This window comes from Hypanus sabinus, chromosome 5 (genome assembly GCF_030144855.1).
Source record: "Hypanus sabinus isolate sHypSab1 chromosome 5, sHypSab1.hap1, whole genome shotgun sequence".
Classification (NCBI taxonomy): Eukaryota; Metazoa; Chordata; class Chondrichthyes; order Myliobatiformes; family Dasyatidae; genus Hypanus; species Hypanus sabinus.
Genome location: NC_082710.1, coordinates 172,021,841 through 172,042,970, shown reverse-complemented (window position 1 = coordinate 172,042,970; position 21,130 = coordinate 172,021,841). Strand labels below are relative to the sequence as shown.

The window sequence follows — 21,130 nt, the reverse complement described above, 5'->3', positions numbered from 1 at the left end:
CTCATTGTAGCAGTCAATTCGATATGAGATGTGCATCCGAGGAGAATTTGGGGTCAAATGCGGGACGACATTAGGTACTGCTACAAAGGTGTACTTATCCAGATTTGCAACAATGAATCACAAACTATTAGCAGCTTTCTCGTCAGAGATTTAAACCCACATTGTGTAGAGTGAGCCCGATGAACGCGAGGTCTAGCCGGGCACTGATGATCAAAGAGCAAAGGACATAGTGACATTTGCAATCTAAAAATAAACTTATATTTACCGAGAAAACACATCATCCTCTGTAGTGTGTATATTCACCATCTTGATCCTGTTTGGTATGTCGACTGTTGACAGATAACAACCAGAGCTGTAGAAGTAAACAACACATAAAGGGCAATATTTAAAAATAAACACTTGACGTTCCGTCTACCTTCTCGCCATCTCGAGGCGGCGCTGAACCGACTAGTTAAGGCTCTTCAAAACGTCCTAGGAAATATTTTTAGCAGAAAATATTGACTAACATCTCTACGTAGGGCATGAGGACTCCTTTCAGAAGAATGTCTATCTGCCTGGGTTTTCTCCATGCCCGCTGTACTCCTCACGTTGGCGCTTGCTGTGATCATTTATATTCGGCGCCGCTGTCGATCTCCAGGTACTTGTCCCAAATCCAACTTCTTTGGCATGGGCAATTGGTTCACGGGATGTGATATCCCTGAATCTGTTATTATCCACATCTAATGACCCGAGAAATGGAGGTGATTAATTATCAGAATAATAATCAAGTATTATATCACTGGCATACAGTATTTTCTATCTATCTATCAAATTAAAGGTACCCTCCTCTGCCGTAAGATTTCTGAATGGAACAATATCTCACTACTTTCTTTCACTGCTTGTTTAGTTTAACTATATATATACATATATTGTAATTCAGTTTTTATTAATATGTATTGCAATGTACTGTTGTCATGTGACAACAAATCTCGCAACATTTGCCGCTGATATCAAACCTGATTCTGGTTCTCGTACTGAAAACTTTGAGTGTGTGTATTCAGGATTCTGTACCCTGTCACTGATGGAGCCATGAGAAGAGGTGATGAGGGTGCTTAATGATAAGTGCAGCCTTTGGAAGAATCAATCGCATTGGTCAAGACCGAGAATGGATTTGCACCGAACATTTCCTTCAGTGCCTACCAGAACGCCTTTGGGATGTGGGATGGGATCGGCAAGATTACAAGGAGAAAGTACGAACCCGACAGAGAGACAGTCAGTCAGGATCGAACCCGCGTCGCCGTAGTTGTCAGGCAACAGCTCTGTAAAATGCGACTGCTGTGGACGTAAATGCTTCGGGGAAGTATTATGGTGAAGGCGATTTAGTTTGAAAATAGTCAATAAATATCTCATATACATAGAACAGTAGAGTACAGGAATAGGCCATTCGACCCACAATGTTGTTCCGTGCCAGCTGAAAGGCAAATTGAGCACACATCCCTCGTACCTGCACTACACCTATATCCAAACATGTGCCTATTCAAATGTCTCTTAAATGCAGTTAATGTATTTGCCTCTACCACCCTACGAGACAGCGCATACCAGACATCCACGGCTCTCTGAATCAAAAACTTACATCCTTTTCAGCCTCCCCCCTCTCACCTTCAATGTATGCCCTCTGCTATTAGACATTCAACCCTGGAAACTAAAGGGACAGGTTTATTGGCTCTTCTTTGCTTTTCTTCTATGGAAGATAGTCAAGTCCCTCATTGTCGGCATGCACATTCCTTTTTACCGACCCTGCATCCGATTGACGTCTGCCGCGCGAATCAACCCCTATACTCTCCTCCCACCTCCTATCCAAAGCATATACCAGAAGCCTGCTCTCGCAGAACCCTCAGCGGTGTCAAGGGCTCTTCCATCCGTCACACGCTCACTTTGACTGTCTACCGTCAGGCAGAAGGTACTGCAGTATAAGAACAAGGACTGACAGACTTGGTGACCGCTTCTTCTCCCCGGCTGGGGGACTTCTGAGCACTCTGCTACCACCCAACACACATTATTTATGAAAGCGCCAGGAACGTTATTCTATTGTATATTAAACGTATGTCGTAGATCCACGTTATGTCGAGTGATATTGCTATTTTATTATCTGTTAATGCTATTGCGTTAATATCATCTAATATTAACACTGTATGTGATATAAGTACTGTGTTTCGCACCTTGTTCCCAGAGGAACGTTGTTTCATTTAGATGTATACGTGTGTACAGTTGAATAACAATAAACTTGAACTTGAAATTGAAGTTAGGTAGTAGAGTAGAACTTCAGGCATCACACATAAAACGCTGGAGGAACTCAGCAGTCCAGTCAGCACTCTTGACTCCAGACTGTACACTTTTCCATAGATGTTGACTTGCCTGCTGAGTTCCTCCAGTGTCCGTTTTTTGGATTCCAGCATCTGCAGGGTTTTTCCCTGTTTGAGGGTAGAACTTCAAGCAGTTTTTAGCAAAATATGCAATCATCAAATTGTGGCAATGTCATTAAGGAGATTGTTTATTGTTACAGGAGTTGCTGGAGTAAGATTAACAATCATGCAAACGCCCCGGCGGGTCACTGTTACCGAAGGTGGCTTGGTGCAACTGAACTGTTCCTTCTGCTGGAAGTTAACACAAAAAGGAGAAAAACCACTTTATACTATCGATTGGTACAAAGACGAGGAAAGTGCTTTACTTTGCAACAAAAGCGCAGCATACAATGGCCGCCTTCTGAAAAGTTATTCTGAAGGCTTTCCGTGGGAATGGGCGTCCATAACCATCCATGATCTGAAACTAAATGAAAGCGGGAAATATTACTGCAGAATTCAGATTTCCAACGCTGAAACTGCTTTTGGAACCGGGACAGAAATCACAGTGAAATGTAAGTCTGCATTACCTCACCTACCGGCTCAATATTCCCGCTCTCCCCAATTCCTTCCTCCCCCCGCCAGTTTCCTCTAATTTCAAAGAAAACAATAGAGGATTAACGCATGGGGTAGTTTTATGACTCAATCGGAATTTACACGTTTCGCTGATGTTTCTAACTTAAATAATGATTACAGGCAAATGTAGCCTGTCAGCAGCAGGTGGAATTTTAACCCGGGACTACGCCAGGTCCCGGACTGTGACACCCATTACGTTGCGGGGTTTAATTTTCCACTACAGATAAGCGAGAAAAAATAACGTGGACGAGGCATAAAACGGACCCGATCCGATCTGTTCCCCATTTGTTACCGTATACGTTTTTGCCGGTATTCATTGTAAAACTAAGAATTACAATAGATTCAGTTTAAAAAAAATCTACACACAGTCTGAGAAACAACCAATATGCAAAGGAAGATAAACTATGCAAATACAACAACAATAATAAACAGCGATACAGTAAATAAATAGCTAGGTAAATATACAAACAAATAAATAAATAGATAACAGATAGACGAATAAAAATTAACAACATCAGTAGTAGGGTCCTTGTAAGTGAGTCCATAGGTTGTGAAATTAGTTCTCTGTTTAAGTCAGTAAAGTTATCCACGCTTTTCCAGGAGCCTCATGATTGAAGGGTAATAACTGTTCCAGAACCTGCTAGCGTGGGAATTAAGGCTGCTGTACATCTTTCCCGATCGGAACAACGAGAAGAGAGTATGATCTGGATGGTGGGGTCCTTGATGAAGTATTCTGATTTCTTGTGACAGCGATCCTTGTAGATAAGTTCAATGTTGCGGAGGGCTTTCCCTGTGATGGACTGGGCTGTAGACTGCAGAGGAGATCTCTTGCTAGAAAAGTGTCACTCTCATTGTAGCAGTCAATTCGATATGAGATGTGCATCCGAGGAGAATTTGGGGTCAAATGCGGGACGACATTAGGTACTGCTACAAAGATTTGCAGTAATTTGCAGTAATGAATCACAAACTACTAGCAGCTTTCTAGTCAGAGATTTAAACCCACATTGTGTAGAGTGAGCCCGATGAACGCGAGGTCTGGCCGGGCACTGATGATCAAAGAGCAAAGGACATAGTGACATTTGCAATCTAAAAATAAACTTATATTTACCGAGAAAACACATCATCCTCTGTAGTGTGTATACTCACCATCTTGATCCTGTGTGGTATGTCGACTGTTGACAGATAACAACCAGAGCTGTAGAAGTAAACAACACATAAAGGGCAATATTTAAAAATAAACACTTGATGTTCCATCTACCTTCTCGCCATCTCGAGGCGGCGCTGAACCGACTAGTTAAGGCTCCAAAACGTTCGAAGAAAGTATTTTTAGCAGTAAAGAATGAACTAATGTTTCTGCACAGGGCACGAGGACTCCATTCAGAAGAATGTCTATCTTCCTGGGTTTTTCGCCTTGCCTGCTGTACTCCTCACGTTGGCGCTTGCTGTGATCATTTATATTCTGCGCCGCTGTCGATCTCCAGGTACCTGTCCCAAACCCAACTTCTTTGGCATGGTCATTTGGTTCACGGGATGTGATATCCCTGAATCTGTTATTATCCACCTCTAATGTCCTGAGAAATGGAGGTGATTAAGTATCAGAATAAGAAGCAGAATCAGGTATTATATCACTGGCATACAGTATTTTCTATCTATCTATCAAACTAAAGGTACTCTGCCGTCAGATTAATGAATGGACAGTTAACTCATGAACAATGTCTTACTACTTGTTTAATTTCACTATACATAACTATATATATTTAATTATTGTAATTCAGTTTTAATTAATATGTATTGCAACGCTCTGCTGTCTCGTGACAACAAATTTCACGACGTTTGCCTGTGATATCAAACTTGATTCTGGTTCTCGTACTGAAAACTTTGAGTGTGTGTATTCAGGTTTCTGTTCCCCCTCACTGTTGGAGGAATGAGAAGAGCTGATGGGGGCCCTGAATGATAAGTGCAGCCTTTTGAAGGATCAAGCGCATTAGTTAAGACCTAGACTGGATTTGCACGGAGAATTTCCTTCAGTGCATAGCGTTACTAATTTAAACGAGTATTTATGACAATCCGGTAGATTCGCTGTTGTTTGGCTTTTTATTTCAGATCCCAGATTGATATAATCTCATACGTTACTCGCTTCTCCAAATCAATGATCCAGAATTCTAAACGCAAGTCTATTAACATAACCGTTATCAAACTGTCTCCGCGCAAATGAGTCTCTTTCTGTTAATGTCTAGATTAGAGACAAATTATTATTGGCATTGGAATGGATCTCATAATTGGACAAACGCCTAATTTTCTGCGATCATTATTTATCCTGTAAAGGTTTACAGGAATTTTTGAAACACGTATACTCCTGTATTAATCTTACGCTAGGGCAATAATGCGTCTTATATATAAAATATTTGTATCTCGTGTACCTCTTACTTATCTTCTGATCTTTGCAAGGTATAGGTAAAAATGTTTGCAAGGCCAGGAAAGAAAGCAATATTAAAAGTTACTTTACACTTCTGTGGATATCTTGCTGCTAACGTAGTGGTTAGCTCAACGCTTTACAGTACTGGTGACACGGGTTCATTTCCCGTCGCTGTCTGTAAGGAGTTTGTACATTCTTCCCATGACGACGTGGGCTTCCTCCGGGTGCTCCTGTTTCCTTTCAAAGCGCAAAGATAGGTTAATTGATCATTGTAAATTATCCCCTGAATAGGCTAGGGTGAAATCGGGGGCTACCGTGTGATGCGGCTCAGAAGGGCTTTTTCCGCATTGTATCCCAAGGAATAAAAAAATGAGACACATTATCTAAATTCGAGAAAAAATAATCTAAGGTTATACTTAATTTCATTTTAAGGCTATTTAATTGTTTTAGTCGTGTGATTTTATGGTTGTTTTTGGTCACACGGTAATACATTAAGATACAGTACAAAGAGTATCAATAACTTTGGAAACGTGGGAGAAATATCTGAAAGAATAGACATTCTTCTCAAAATATTTATGACATACATAGTGTCGGCGATCTGTCTGTGTGTGCCCTTTCCCCCGATTTGAAATAGCTAATTGTTTGTTTTTTTAAATGTATCATAGATAAAAGATCTGGAAGTCAAGTCGTCAGTAGGGTATGTAGCATTTTTCCATTTTATTTATATTGATATCCGGTGAAGGGTTTTCAGCATGAATTGTTAACTGTTTCTTTTGTCACAAATGCTACCTGATCTGTAGAGTTTTTTTTTGTTTTCCTACATTTTCGGTTTTTAGTTCAACTGTCCAATACTATGTTGCGATTCCAGCTTTGAATCAATGCGGAACAGCGTAGAGTTCAATCTTCACTGAATGTTTGGAAGTCGCAAAATAATTAAGAGACAATTCTTGCTGCGGCAGCCTGGTTATTGAACTATTGGGTGTAGAGCAGTATAAGTAGTTGAGCTGAAAATGCCAACAGCGCGTCATAACACATATTGCTCCAGGCTTAAGATTGCAAGACCATAAACGTTAGATAGAATGCAGAGAAACGCACAGGAAACAAACCAATGGATCCCTTTCGAGCAAATTTCAGCAGGAATATCAGCTATTATTGGCAAGTGTTGAATTCGACCAGCCGCTAGGGGCATAAGTCATAGGGATAGAATTAGACCATTCAGCTCAGGAAGTCTGCTCTGATATTCACTCACGGCTAATTTACTTGTCCCCTGATACCCATTCTCCTGCCTTCTCTAAATAATCTTTGACACCCTTATTTTTAAACCCCCTCTTTAAATATGCCCAAAGTCTTGGCTTCCACAGGTGTCCGTGGCAATGAATTCCATAGATTCGCCGCCCTCTGAAGAAATTCTTCACTATTTCCTTTTAGAAAGCGCTTTCCACGTTTAGAACTTTAGAAAGATCGCCATTGTGCTACTCAGGATTGTTGTGTTGTCTGTTTAATTTAAGGAAGTGGTCAAGTCGCAGGCTGAACTTCACACTCACCTGAACAGCCTTCCTCCACCGGATCAGATTGATCATAAATCAGTCAAGCCTGGAATACGGCACAAAGCGCCAGGCGTGACGGGTTCCGTATCTCTCGCGGAAAGCGATGAAGGTGGGGTTGTATACTCCCAACTTCGGTTTCAGGATCATTGTGAGGAACACCTTCCATCAAAGCCAGCGAAGTCGCCAGGAATGAAAGAAGAGTATGTCGTGTATGGGGCCGTCAGTGTGCGGCAGTTGTAATGTATTAATTTCCAAACGCAAGAAGGGCTTCCAGTATAGGCACCGGTTTAGTCGGATTAGTTGCATGGCTGACATTCTAGGAGTTCATGGCAATTTGTCTGTATGCTTTTGCTATTACAGGAATAGTTAAGATTAGACTTTAATCACTATTCGAAATTAACATTTTTAAGCATAATTATTTCATAACATGAGGACGAAGAAGGGACATTAAAATGGTAAACTGAAAAGTAAAATGTTCTGGTACTCCGAAGTGAATTGACGTAAATTAATTAAATAAACTGATGGATTCTGGTACTTAGAGATCATTTCAATTTTCTGGAGTCAGTTTCTCAGAGGACCATCGATCAGCAAGGAGTTCTGTTTAATTTCATGAATGCATTCCTCGTTCAGTGTTTACTCTGTAACAAGTTAGACCATTCAGGATTCAGGAACAGCTTCTTCCCCTCTACCATTTGATTTATGAATAGTAATTGAACCCATGAACACTACCACACTACCTCTTTATTTCTTTTTGCACCGTTTATTTAATTTAACTAAACATATTTATGTCATTCTCATTTTTTCTAATATTATGTGTTGAATTGTACGCTGTCTCAAAGACAACACATTTCACAACATCTGCTGGTGATATTGAACATAATTCTGAAAATAAATTCGTCATGAACAGCGCCCCATTTTATGTACGTTGAACTCTTCGGTACATGATAGCGATTTCAATCATTTCAGGTAATTCGCTTTCTCTGCATGAGAACTAGCTAGTTCTTATATATGTTACAAATTTTTGTTTATCTCCAAAAAAGAGTTTGATCTATTTTTTTCTTTTTATCCCTCCTCTTGACCTGCATTCAACAGGGCAAATATTCCACTGTTTGATCTCTAACTGCCCTCATTCACCTATCAGCCAGTTGACTGCACTAACAGTTTATCTCCGTGGCAATCCTAGTCTCACATTTTCAAACATACACCCACTTTTCTCTCTCACCTTCTCTTAAAATTGACGCGATTTCTCTCTCTCTATCCTCTCCTGTCCTGGCGTGATGCTGCTGGACCGACCAAGTATTTCTGCAATTTTCTGTTTTTGTTTCAATTTTCCATAAACTCTCTTTTTTTTAAATTTCTGTTTTACATGTCAGAACATCTGTTCGGATAACCAGGATGCTATGTCGATTCTTCAGTGCAAGAATAAGACACTTACTCAACCAATCTATATTAATGATTATATTCACACGAGTCTTCTTGCAGCCCTCTTGCGACCTTACCACCAGCAGAGCTAGAGACAATCTAATATGTTTTCATGTTGTATTTTGTTATTTACCTCAGTAACTCGAAGTGTACAGTCACACTATTCTTCGTGCAATAAAATAGCCCTGAATCGGGATCTCTGTCCATCGCAGTCTTACTCACTTATAGATATTTACTTGGAGACACGTAGAAACAGGGCTTGCCGGCGCAAAGAGCCCGCTGGGCTCAACTACACCTACGTGACCCTGAGAAACCCCGCCCCGTCACGGGGAGAATGTACGAGCTCATTACAGAGAGCGGCGGGCACTGAACGGGAGTCACTGGCGTCGTAAATCGTTCATGCTAATCGCTACAGTACCTACGCTACCTACTGTCTTTTGCTCCACACATGCCCCTAGACGCGTTGAGATCTGCCGGCAGGTTGCTTGTTGCGTAGAAAAATGTAGTTGTTCCTGCTCATTCTGCTTTACTCCTCTAAAGTTTATGTGCAACAAATGAGTGAAGGCCTGGCCCATCTCCCAATCCGTTTTGCCTGTCATTACGGGCATGTGAACAACATTCACATCTAAAACTTTATTATTTTTATGACATAAAGGCAAGAAATACGACTAAATATTTTCTAATACTAACACTTTTTCTGTGGTGCATTGGGGTAAAGTATCACCCAAACAACGAAGTGGAGAGCGAAGGCAAGGTAGACACAAGGATTGAGCCGTGCGATTGCGATGCAAAGTCGGAGCGTGGTATGTTCGAGAAGAAGCGAGGTCGAGAAGGAGACTGAGTTGGAGAGAGTGAATCTTTGAAGACTCGATGCGGACGGAGTTTGGATCCCGTCCAGCTAAACCCGGTGCGAGCTTAGATCGATCTGAACTTCGAGCCGACTTAGAACGGTCCAGAACGGCCTCGGGCTGGGCGGCGGGCACAGGCCCAGAGCGGTGGCGAGTCTCGGGTCCTGGTGTGGGGCACGAACCGGTATCTGAACGATTTAAACGCCGGCCAGATAGACAGAAAAGGTAGGGTGCTGGACCGCAGGCAGGGTCGGGACGATTCTGCCTGGTCTTCCAAATGTTAAAATGCCTGAACAGATTAGATATGGCAAAGTTATTTCCCATGGCAGGGGAGTCTAGGACAAGAGGGCAGGACTTCAGGATTGAACGACTTCCATTTAGAACAGAGATGCGGAGAAATTTAGTCAGACGGTGGTAAATCTGTAGAAGTTGTTGCCAGGAGCTGCTGTGGAGGCCAAGCTATTGGGTGCATTTAAGGCAGAGAGAGATAGGTTCTTGATTAGCTAGAGCATCAAAGGGTATGGGGAGAAAGCAGGGGAGTAGGAATGAGTGGAATAATTGGATCAGTCCATCATTGAATGGTGGAGCAGGCTCGATTTGCCGAATGGCCTATTTCTGCTCCTATTTCTTATCGCCTGATGGAGATTTACTCCTCCCTCTGTGGCGCCGAATTGGTGAGACTGTTCAGTATGCTCCATGCTTCTTGTCTTCCTGCCCCGCGGCGTTTTGACTCACTGTGTGATGAACCGAGACTAAGGCTGTGGGCCTACTCCTGCGGCTCCTGACTCCGGTTCTGCGGACTGAGTATGGTTCGGAATGCTGTTGGTTACTTTAACTGTTTGAATGCTTTGTGTATGCTTTCTCTCACTCTGCACACAGGGTGTTAGTTTTTCTTTAAACAGGGTTATTCAGGTGTCTTGTTTTGTGGCCGCCTGTAAGCAAACGAATCTCAATGTTTTATAACTTATACATTCCTTGCTAATAAATGTACCTTGAATCTTTTATTTGAGGTACACACTGGTGACAAGCACTTCCATCCCAAAGAACCCGTGCTGCCCAACAAGAGTTACTTAACTAATTAACCTAAGAACCCGTATATTTTTACAATGTGGACAGAAACCAGAGCATACAGACGAAACCCAGGCGATCACAAGAGAAACGTGTAAACTCCTCACAGACGATGGTGGGAAACGAACCCGTGTCACTGGCAAAGCGCCACGCTGCCTGCTTCGCTATCATGGCGCCTTTAGCCATAAATAAGAACAAATTGTGACAGATGCATTCCTGCCGCCAAATTGACAGGGATAGAATTAGTAACTCGAACGACAGTCACACCACCACAACCCCTTGTTTCAATAATATATTTTAAATACCCTGTAATTTCCGGTGCAGTGCAGAACTACATCACGTAGATTTCTGTTACTGATAGTTAAAAACAACTATTAAACTGTGAAGTTGTTACCGGGATTAGAGTCGCGGTACGTTTCGGAGTAATGGTAAATTAACAAACCTATTCTGTCACAGAAAGGAGAGCGGAACAGAATTGGGCGTTCCTTTCAGAAATCAACATTCAATTCAAAGCCAGCCACTTAGTCTATCAAAGGTAGGAGGACTTTAGTGATCAAACGTCAAAAATCGTTCAAAGGCTTTGCAGCAAAGGAGGATAAGGGGCATGATAGAGCTGTACTAGGTGATAAGAGGCATAGATCAACCTATAGAACCAGTGCTTACAGCCAATTCTATCATGGGTTATGTCAATCCCTTGCTGTTAAGCTGCTCACCTCCTTCACTGTCTGTTGCCGGCAGTATCAGAGTCCGCACCAAGTGCAGCTACTTCATTTTCTCCGCCAATGAGCAACTCGCTGATGGGGTAGGCCTGCAGTACAGTACTTTAATTTGTTAATGTCCAGCATGGTCTTGCGATTGTAAACAATGCATTTAAATAACAGCCTTGGTTGACCTTGCAGAAGCCGGATCATCAGAGCGCGCTGCCATCTGACCGGAAACAGGAAATGCAAGAAAAGACAATATAAATGGGGAGGGCTAAAAGAAGGTACGAGGTTGCAGCAGCAGACAACGTGAAGGAGAATCTTAAGGGCTTCTACAGATATATTCAATATTTGAGTACATTTATTATGAAAGAATGTATAAATTATACAACCTTGAGATTTGCTTGCTCACAGGTAGCCACAAAGCAAGAAACCCGAAAGAACCCAATTTAAAGAAATAAAAATAAAAAATAAAACACCATCTCTTGATGCACAAGAGAAATAAAAAAACCGCTCATGATACAAACAATTGAAACAAACAACAGTATTCTGGAGCAAGTAATCGGGAGCAAGTTACAGCTTGTGATTGAGCTGGGAGCTCAGAGAATTCGACCGTGTAGGTAGGATTTAAGCCTACCTGGTCAATACCTGTGGAGGAGGGGGAACTGCGCAGGCGCGAGTGACGTCAGTGTCGATCGCGCACTTTAAAAGGCAGGACTTCTTTTCAGATCGGGCGGCGGAGTCCGTGGAAGCAGAATCCTGGGCTTTGGCGTAAGGGGACTTCGGTAAGCTTGTGTGATTGCTCGCTGAGGGGGAAGAAGGTAAGGTCGCTCGGTGCTTTTTAGACTTATTCTATTAATCCAGTTCAGGTATGGGGGAGACAGTCAGAGCAGTCGTGTGCTCCGTATGCAGTATGTGGGAGGTCAGGGTCAACACAGTTGTCCCTGATGACCACACCTGCAAAAGGTGCGTCCAGCTGCAGCTCCTATCAGCCCGTGTTAGGGAGTTGGAGCAGGAGCTGGATGAACTACGGATCATTCGGGAGGCAGAGGCAGAGGCAGAGATAGATAGGAGCTATCAGGAGGTAGTCACACCAAAAAAACCAAGAAGTAGGCAGATGGGTGACGGTCCAGAGAGGCAGGGGGAGCAGGCAGAGAGAGCAGAGCACCCCTGCGGCCATTCGCATTAACAATAAGTATACTGTACTGGATACTGTTGATGGGGATGACCTACCAGGAATGAGTTGTAGTGGTCCTGCCTCTGGCACAGAGGTTGAACCCTCAACTAGAAAGGGGAGGAGGGAAGAGAAGAGAGCGATAGTTTTAGGGGACTCTATAGTTAGGGGGGCAGATAGGAGATTTTGTGGGGCAGATCGGGAGTCTCGGATGGTATGTTTCCTCCCTGGTGCCAGGGTCCAGGACATCTCAGATCGGGTGCAGGCTATTCTTGAGAACGAGGGCATGAACCCAGATGTAGTGGTCCATGTAGGGACCAACGATGTAGGTAAGGTGAGTGAGGGGGTCCTGCTTAGAGAGTTCAGGGAGTTAGGAGTGAAGCTGAAAGGCAGGACCTCCAGGGTGACAATCTCGGGACTGCTACCTGTGCCACGTGCGAATGAGGCGAAGAATAGAATGATTATGCACATTAATACGAGGCTGAGAGCATGGTGCAGGAAGGAAGGGTTCAGGTTTTTGGATAATTGGTCTTTGTTCCAGGGACATTGGGATCTGTTTTGAAGGGATGGTCTACATCTGAACCGGAGGGGTACTAACATTCTTGCAGGAGTATTTGCCAGTGCTGCTCGGGGGGGTTTAAACTAAATGTGCAGGGGGCAGGGATCCAGATCCAGAGGGTTGGTCAGAAGGTGCATGGGGTTAAATGTGCAGCAGGTTTGGGTGATCTTGAGAAGGTCATCAAAATTCAGGGTGCAATTTGCCCGATGGAAGTTCAAGGAGCTGTGTTAGGTACAGTAGACAGTGTTTTAAGCAAAGAGAGGAGGAATGGGCTAAGAATTCTATACTTGAATGCACGTAGTGTCAGAAATAAGACAGATGAGCTTGAAGCTCAGATGAAAATGGGGAACTACGATATTGTTGGGATAACGGAGACATGGCTGCAAGGGGATCAGGCCTGGGAATTGAGTGTACCAGGTATACGTGCTATCGTAGAGACAGAAATATGGGAAGAGGGGGTGGGGTGGCCCTGTTGGTGAGGAATGAGATTCAGTCCTTAGCAAGAGGTGACTTGGGAACAGGGGAAGTAGAGTCTGTGTGGATTGAGCTGAGGAACAGTAAGGGTAAAAAGACCCTAATGGGTGTTGTGTACAGGCCCCCAAACAGTAGCGTGGATATTGGGTACAAGTTGATTAGGGAGTTAACATTGGCATGTGCTAAAGGCAATGCAGTTGTTATGGGAGGTTTCAACATGCAGGTGAACTGGGAGAATCAGGTAGGTGCTGGACCCCAGGATAGGGAGTTTGTGGAGTGTCTAAGGGATGTATTTTTGGAACAGCTTGTGCTTGAGCCAACCAGGAACGAGGCTATTTTGGACTTGGTGATGTGTAATGAGCAGGAATTGATAAGTGATCTTGAAGTAAAGGAGCCATTAGCAAGTAGTGATCATAACATGATAAGTTTTTTTCTACAATTTGAGAGGGATAGGGGCAGATCAGAGGTGTCAGTGTTGCAATTAAATAAAGGAGACTATGGAGCCATGAGGGAAGAGCTGGCCAAAGTTAAATGGGTGGATGCCCTGGCAGGAAAGACAGTGGATCAGCAGTGGCAGATATTCTTGGGCATAATACAAAGGATGCAAATGCAGTTCATTCCAATGAGAGTGGGTAGGGGCCACAGTGGTTGACAAAGGAAGTCAGAGATTGTATAGCATTAAAGAAAAAGAAGTATGACAGGGCTAAGATGAGTGGGAATACAGATGATTGGGAAAGTTTAAAGGAACAGCAGATCTTAACTAAAAAAGCAATACGGAGAGAAAAAATCAGGTATGAGCTCAGTCTAGCCAGGAATATAAAAGGGGATAGCAAAAGCTTTTTTAGCTATGTGAAGAGAAAGAAGATAGTTAAGAACAATGTTGGCCCCTTGAAGAATGAATTGGGAGAAATTGTTATGGGAAACAGGGAAATGGAATTTAATGCATACTTTAGATCTGTCTTCACCAGGGAGGACACAAGCAATCTCCCAGATGTGTGGATGGGCCAGGGTCATAAGATATCAGAGGAATTGACATTAGGAAAGAAACTGTGATGAGTAGACTGGTAGGACTGAAGGCTAATAAATCCCCAGGTCCAGATGGTCTGCATCCGAGGGTTCTAAAAGAGGTGGCTCAGGAAATTGCAGATGCATTGGTGATCATTTTCCAATGTTCCTTAGATTCAGGATCAGTTCCTGAAGATTGGAGAGTGGCTAATGTTGTCCCACTTTTCAAGAAGGGAGGGAAGGAGAAAACGGAGAACTATTGCCCTGTTAGCCTAACGTCAGTCGTGGGGAAGATGCTTGAGTCCATTATTAAGGACAAAATAGTGGCACATCTAGATGGCAGAAATAGGATTAGGCTGAGCCAGCATGGATTTACCAAGGGCAAATCATGCTTGACTAATCTGTTGGAGTTTTTTGAGGGTGTAACAAGGATGTTAGACGAGGGTAAGCCAGTGAATGTTGTGTACCTAGATTTTCAGAAGGCATTCGATAAGGTGCCACATAGGAGATTGGTGAGTAAAATCAGAGCTCATGGCATTGGGGGCAGGGTTTCAACATGGATAGAGAACTGGTTGGCAGATAGAAAGCAAAGGGTAGCAGTGAATGGGTGTTTCTCGGACTGGCTGGAGGTGACTAGTGGGGTACCACAGGGCTCTGTATTGGGACCACAGCTCTTTACGATTTATGTCAATGATTTAGATGAGGGCATTGAAAACTATATCAGCAAGTTTGCTGACGATACTAAACTGGGTGGCATTGTGACATGCGAAGAGGACGTTAGGAGAATACAGGGAGACTTGGATAGGCTGAGTGAGTGGGCAGATACTTGGCAGATGTCATTCAATGTGAATAAATGTGAAGTTATCCACTTTGGAAGCAGGAACAAGAGGGCAGAGTATTGTCTGAACGGTGTCGAGTTAGGTAAGGGAGAAATGCAAAGAGACCTAGGAGTCCTAGTTCACCAGTCAATGAAGGTGAATGAGCAAGTGCAACAGGCAGTAAAGAGGGCAAATGGAATGTTGGCCTTTGTTACAAGGGGAATTGAATACAAGAACAAGGATGTCCTTTTGCATTTGTACAGGGCCCTGGTGAGACCACACCTGGAATATTGTGTACAGTTTTGGTCTCCAGGTTTAAGGAAGGACATTCTGGCAATTGAGGAAGTGCAGCGTAGATTCACTAGGTTAATTCCTGGGATGGCAGGGCTGTCTTACACAGAGAGATTGGAGAGATTGGGCTTGTACACGCTGGAATTGAGGAGATTGAGAGGGGATCTGATTGAAATGTTTAAGATAATTAAAGGATTTGATAGGATTGAGGCAGGAAATATGTTCCAGATGTTGGGAGAGTCCAGTACCAGAGGGCATGGATTGAGAATAAGAGGTTGGTTATTTAAAACAGAGTTGAGGAAGAGCTTCTTCTCCCAGAGAGTTGTGGAGGTGTGGAATGCACTGCCTCGGAAGACGGTGGAGGCCAATTCTCTGGATGCTTTCAAGAAGGAGCTGGATAGATATCTGATGGATAGGGGAATCAAGGGATATGGGGACAAGGCAGGGACTGGGTATTGATAGTGAATGATCAGCCATGATCTCAGAATGGTGGTGCAGACTCGAGGGGCCGAATGGTCTACCTGCATCTATTGTCTATTTATTGTCTATTCTGAACCAGATCTGAACCCTGAAGCAGCATAGAGTAGGCCCAAAGCCTCTCTTATCAGTTTATCATATTAGTGGGGATGGAGCAAAACAGCCAGGGCAGTCTTCATAGCCTCAGTGCCATGGAGATGATCATTGCAGAGAACGAACAAAATTGGCTTTCGTCCCAACCAACACCCTGTTTTTTCATATATTGAGAGCAAAAAGACAGCAAGAGACAAAACTGGGCCTCTGAAAGTTCAGAGTTGTCATATATGCATGGATCTGAAAGAGATGGGCAGATGTTCAACAGATTTTTGCACCTCTATTTACTGTTGAGATGGACACAGTGTCTATAGATGTGAGGCAAAGCAGCAGCGAGATAATGGACCATACATATTCCTGAGAAGGAGATGTTTGTTGAAGCAAATTAGGGTGGATAAATCCCTGGGGGCTGAAAATATGTTCTCTCGATCCTGTGGGATATGTGCAGAGATTTGAGGATTTGAGAGACCCTAGCAGAGATATTAAAAACAACCTTAGCTACAGATGAGGTGCCAGAGGATTGGAGGATAGCTAATGTTCTCCCGTTGTTTAAATGGGGCTCTAATCCAGGGCATTATAGGCCAGTGAGCCTGACATCAGTCATGATAAGTTATTGGAATATATTCTGAGGGGCCAGTTATATAAGTATTTGGATAGGCAGGGACTGATCAGAGGTTTGTGACTGGTAAATCGTGTCTGCTCTTATGCTGGGTTTGGAGCAGTTACCAGGAGTTCACGAAGGCAGTGGATGTTACCCACATGGATTTTAGCAAGGTGTTTCGCAAGGTGGTGAATCGGAGGTTGCTGAAGAATTCTAAGTTGCTTGACATTCAAGGTGAGATGCTAAATTGGATTACACATTGGCTTTGCAGAAGAGGCCACAGTGTGGATGTAGAATGGTGGTCTCAGTAACTGGAGTCCCGTGAGTAGTGGTGTGCCGCAGGGATGTGTGCTGCATCCGATCTTGTTTGTCATCTATGTTAGTGATCCTGATGATAATGTGGGAAAATGGATTAGCAAATTTATGGATGGCACAAGACAGGGAGTGTATTGGACAACGAGCAAGACTATTAAAGCTTGCCGTGGGATCTAGCCCAGCTCGAAAAATGGGTTGAAAACAGCAGATGAAATTTAATGCAGACAAGGGTGATATGTTGCCAAGGGCACTGAGGAGTGTAGTAGAACAGAAGGGTCTGGGTAAGCAACTTATTTATGAGGTACAGCATGGAATAGGCCCTTCCAGCCCTTCAAAGCACATCGCCCAACTGTACTTAACTGCTATCTTGTATGTGTTACATGTGCCTTGTGCTATGTACAGTGGCATGCAAACGTTTGGGCACCCTGGTCAAAATTTCTGTTACTGTGAATAGCTATGGTGTCCTGATCTCCAAAAGGCATGAAGTTAATGAGGACACAGTTCTTTAATATTTTAAGCATGTTTACTTTTTTTATTTCCACCTTTTAAAGTTTCAAACTAACAAAAAAAGGAAAAGGGCCAGAAGCAAAAGTTTGGGCACCCTACGTGTTCAGTACTTTGGCAAGTAACACAGATTGTAGTCACTTTCTGTAGCCAGCTAAGAGTCTTTCTATTCTTGTTTGTGGGATCTTCGCCCATTCTGCCTTGCAAAAGGCTTCTAGTTCTGTGAGATTCTTGGGCTGTCTTGCATGCACTACTCTTTTGATGTCTATCCACAGATTTTCGATGGTGTTTTGGTCAAGGGACAGTGAGGGCCATGGCAAAACCTTCAGCCTGCACCTCTTGAGGTAGTCTATTGTGGATTTTGGGGTGTGTTTGGGATGATAAACCTGTTGTAGACGTCATTTTCTTTTCACCTTCAGCTTTTTATACAGACGGTGTGATGTTTGCTTCCAGAATTTTCTGGCATTTAATTGAATTCATTCTTCCCTCTAGCAGTGAAATAGAAATATAGAAACTTAGAAAATAGGTGCAGGAGTAGGCCATTTGGCCCTTCGAGTCTGCACCGCCATTCAGTATGATCATGGCTGATCATCCAACTCAGAACCCTGTATCTGCTTTCTCTCCATACCTCCTGATCCCTTTAGCCAAAGGGCCATATCTAATTTCCTCTTAAATATAGTCAATGAACCGGCCTCAACTGTTTCCTGTGTCAGAGAATTCCACGAATTCACCACTATCTGTGTGAAGAAGATTTTTCCTCATCTCGGTCCTAAAAAGGTTTCACTTTTATCCTTAAACTGTGAACCCTCGTTCTGGACTTCCCCAACATCGGAAACAATCTTCCTCCATCTAGCCTGTCCAATTCCTTTAGAATTTGATACGTTTCAATAAGGTCCCCCCACAATCTTCTAAATTCCAGTGAGTATAAGCCTAGTCGGTCCAGTCTTTCTTCATATGAAAGTCCTGCCATCCCAGGAATCAATCTGGTGAAGCTCCTCTGTACTCCCTCTATGGCAAGAATGTCTTTCCTCAGATTAGGGGACCAAAACTGTACACAATATTCTAGGTGTGGTCTCACCAAGGCCTTGTACAACTGCAGTAGAACCTCCCTGCTCCTGTATTCAAATTCTTTTGCTATGAATTTCAACATACCATTAGCCTTGTTCAGCAGCTGCTGTACTTACATGCCCACTTTCAATGACTGGTGTACAATGACACCCAGGTCTCATTGCATCTCCCGTTTTCCTAATAGGCCACTGTTCAGATAATAATCTGTTTTCCAGTTCTTGCAACCAAAATGGATATCCTCACATTTATCCACATTAAATTGCATCTGCCATGAATTTGTCCACTCACCTAACCTATCCAAGTCACCCTGCATCCTTTTAGCATCCTCCTCACAGCTAACACCACCGCCCAGCTTCGTGTCATCCACAGTCTTGGAGATGCTGCATTTAATTCCCTTGTCTAAATCATTACTATATATTGTAAACAAGTGGGGTCCCAGCACTGAGCCTTGTGGTACCCCACTAGTACCTCACTAGTACCCCACTGCCTGCAATTCTGAAAAGGTCCCGTTTACTCCCACTCTTTGCTTCCTGTCTGCCAACCAATTCTCTATCCACATCAATATCATACCCACAATACCGTGTGCTTTATGTTTGCACACTAATCTCCTGTGTGGGACTTTGCCAAAAGCCTTTTGAAAATATAAATATACCACATCCACTGGCTCTCCCCTATCCACTCTACAAGTTACATCTTCAAAAAATTCTATAAGATTCATCAGACATGATTTTCCTTTCACAAATCCATGCTGACTTTGTCCGATGATTTCACCTCTTTCCAAATGTGCTGTTATCCCGTCTTTGATAACCGACTCTAGCATTTTCCCCACCACCGATGTCAGACTAACCAGTCTATAATTCCCCGGTTTCTCTCTCCCTCCTTTTTAAAAAGTGGGGTTACATTAGCCACCCTCCAATCCTCAGGAGCCCAAGAAATAGTGGATGCATTAGTGGTAATTTTTCAAAACTCCTTAGATTTCGGATTAGTTTCTGAGGATTGTTGGCAACACAAGCCCAAAGCATGATCTATCCACACCCATGCTTAACAGTTGGAGAGATGCTCTTTTCATGAAATTTTGCCTTGTTTTTTCTCCAAACATACCTTTGCTCATTGCGACCAAAAAGTTCTATTTTAACTTTGTTATGAGTGATGAACAGACTTGATGGACAATGGGGTGCAGAGGTAACCATTCCCAACCCCCCTCCTGAGAACTACGAACTATTGCTGTTGTTATGCTGCTCATGAGAGAGAGATAAAGCCCAGGCAAGAACATCTGCCACAGCTAAGAGGGGGTGAGAGACTGTTGATTTACTGTATTATGACTCTTCCTGGATTATTTACCTTCTACTACAGGGACTGTACTTTGCTCGTTAACATTCCTCAGGAGATAGCAGGAGTGGCCTGATTTGATGGACAGACATTCAGAGTTGATGAATAGCTGAGACCCCTTGAGTGGGGATTAAAAGACAGGTCTGGAGAGACACCCTTCAGAAACACCAGTGGACACTGATTGAGTGTTGGGAAACCACAGAAAGGTGGGGGCTTCGAAGATAGAACCAGGAGATCGGTCAGTAAAACTCACAGTGTTACAGCAGGGCCAGTGGGGACTTGTGTGTGTGTCCACTCATGTCAGAGTGACGAGTCCACCACAGAAGAACGGTCTAGCTGAAGAACACATTGGTCATAACTGAATGACTACAACGATCCGATGGATTAAGAAAGCAAAGGAAGGTTTGGCTGCTGTAGCTGTTACCTCTCGCTCTCTCTCTCTCTCTCTCTCTCTCTCTCTCTCTCTCTCTCTCTCTCTCTCTCTCTCTCTCTCCAACGATTTCAATACAACAACCATAACTACTTCAGCATTTATGAACTGAACTCTATAGTTTACTCATTTACCCCCTAGACATCGATAGAGTTTGTTTATTATTGATTATTATTATTCCTACACTTTTAGGTTTATTACTGCTAACTTGTTTTATATGTATATTTGCATTTTTGATATTGTATTATATAGTTTACTAATAAACACCTTTAGTTTGGCACCACCAGACTCTAACGGATTCTTCTTTCTTTGCTGATCAGAAACCCAGTTACGGGGTACGTAACAACTTCATCAGTCCATAGCACTTGTTTCCAAAATGCATCAGACTTGCTTAGATGTTCCTTTGCAAACTTCAGACACTGAATGTTGTGGTGAGGACGCAAGAAAAGTTTTCTTCGGATGACTCTTACAGTAAAACAGTGTACCACCACTCTAGAGTCTGCTAAATCTTCCTGAAGGTCTTTTGAGGTCAAACGGGGCTTTTGATTTGTCTTTTTAGCAATCCTACTAACAGTTCTCTCGGAAAGTTTTCTTGGTCTTCCAGACCTCAACTTGACCTCCACCGTTCCTTTTAACTGCCATTTCTTAATTACATTGCGAACTGAGGAAACGGCTACCTGAAAACGCCTTGCTATCTTCTTATAGCCTTCTCCTGTTTTGTGGGCATCATTTATTTTAATTTTCAGAGTGCTAGGCAGCTGGTTAGAGGAGTCGATGGCTGCTAATCGTTGGGACAAGGTTTGAGGAGTCAGGATAATTATAAAGCATTGAAATTTGCCTGACCTGCGGAACCATGCCAGAATCTAATGATCTATCAATGATCATTACTAATACCTTCGCAATCTCTGTTGTGCACATCATTTGGTCCAGGTGACCTATCTACCTCTGGACCTTTCAAATTCCCAAGAACATTTTCTCTACTATTAATAGCTTCATACATATCATGACCCCTGACACTTGGAAAGTCCACCATACT

General features: G+C 43.1%; 1 protein-coding gene across 1 annotated transcript; it reads left to right on the top strand.

The window, feature by feature from the left end:
* Positions 1 to 2,568: 2,568 nt before the first annotated feature.
* On the top strand, positions 2,569 to 7,192 carry LOC132394822 (uncharacterized). The gene is made up of 4 exons (XM_059971227.1): positions 2,569 to 2,893; positions 4,316 to 4,435; positions 6,036 to 6,067; positions 6,879 to 7,192. Exons 1-4 carry the CDS (start codon positions 2,569 to 2,571, stop codon positions 7,155 to 7,157), a joined length of 756 nt encoding a protein of 251 aa, XP_059827210.1. The 3' UTR covers positions 7,158 to 7,192.
* The last annotated feature ends 13,938 nt before the right edge of the window (positions 7,193 to 21,130 follow it).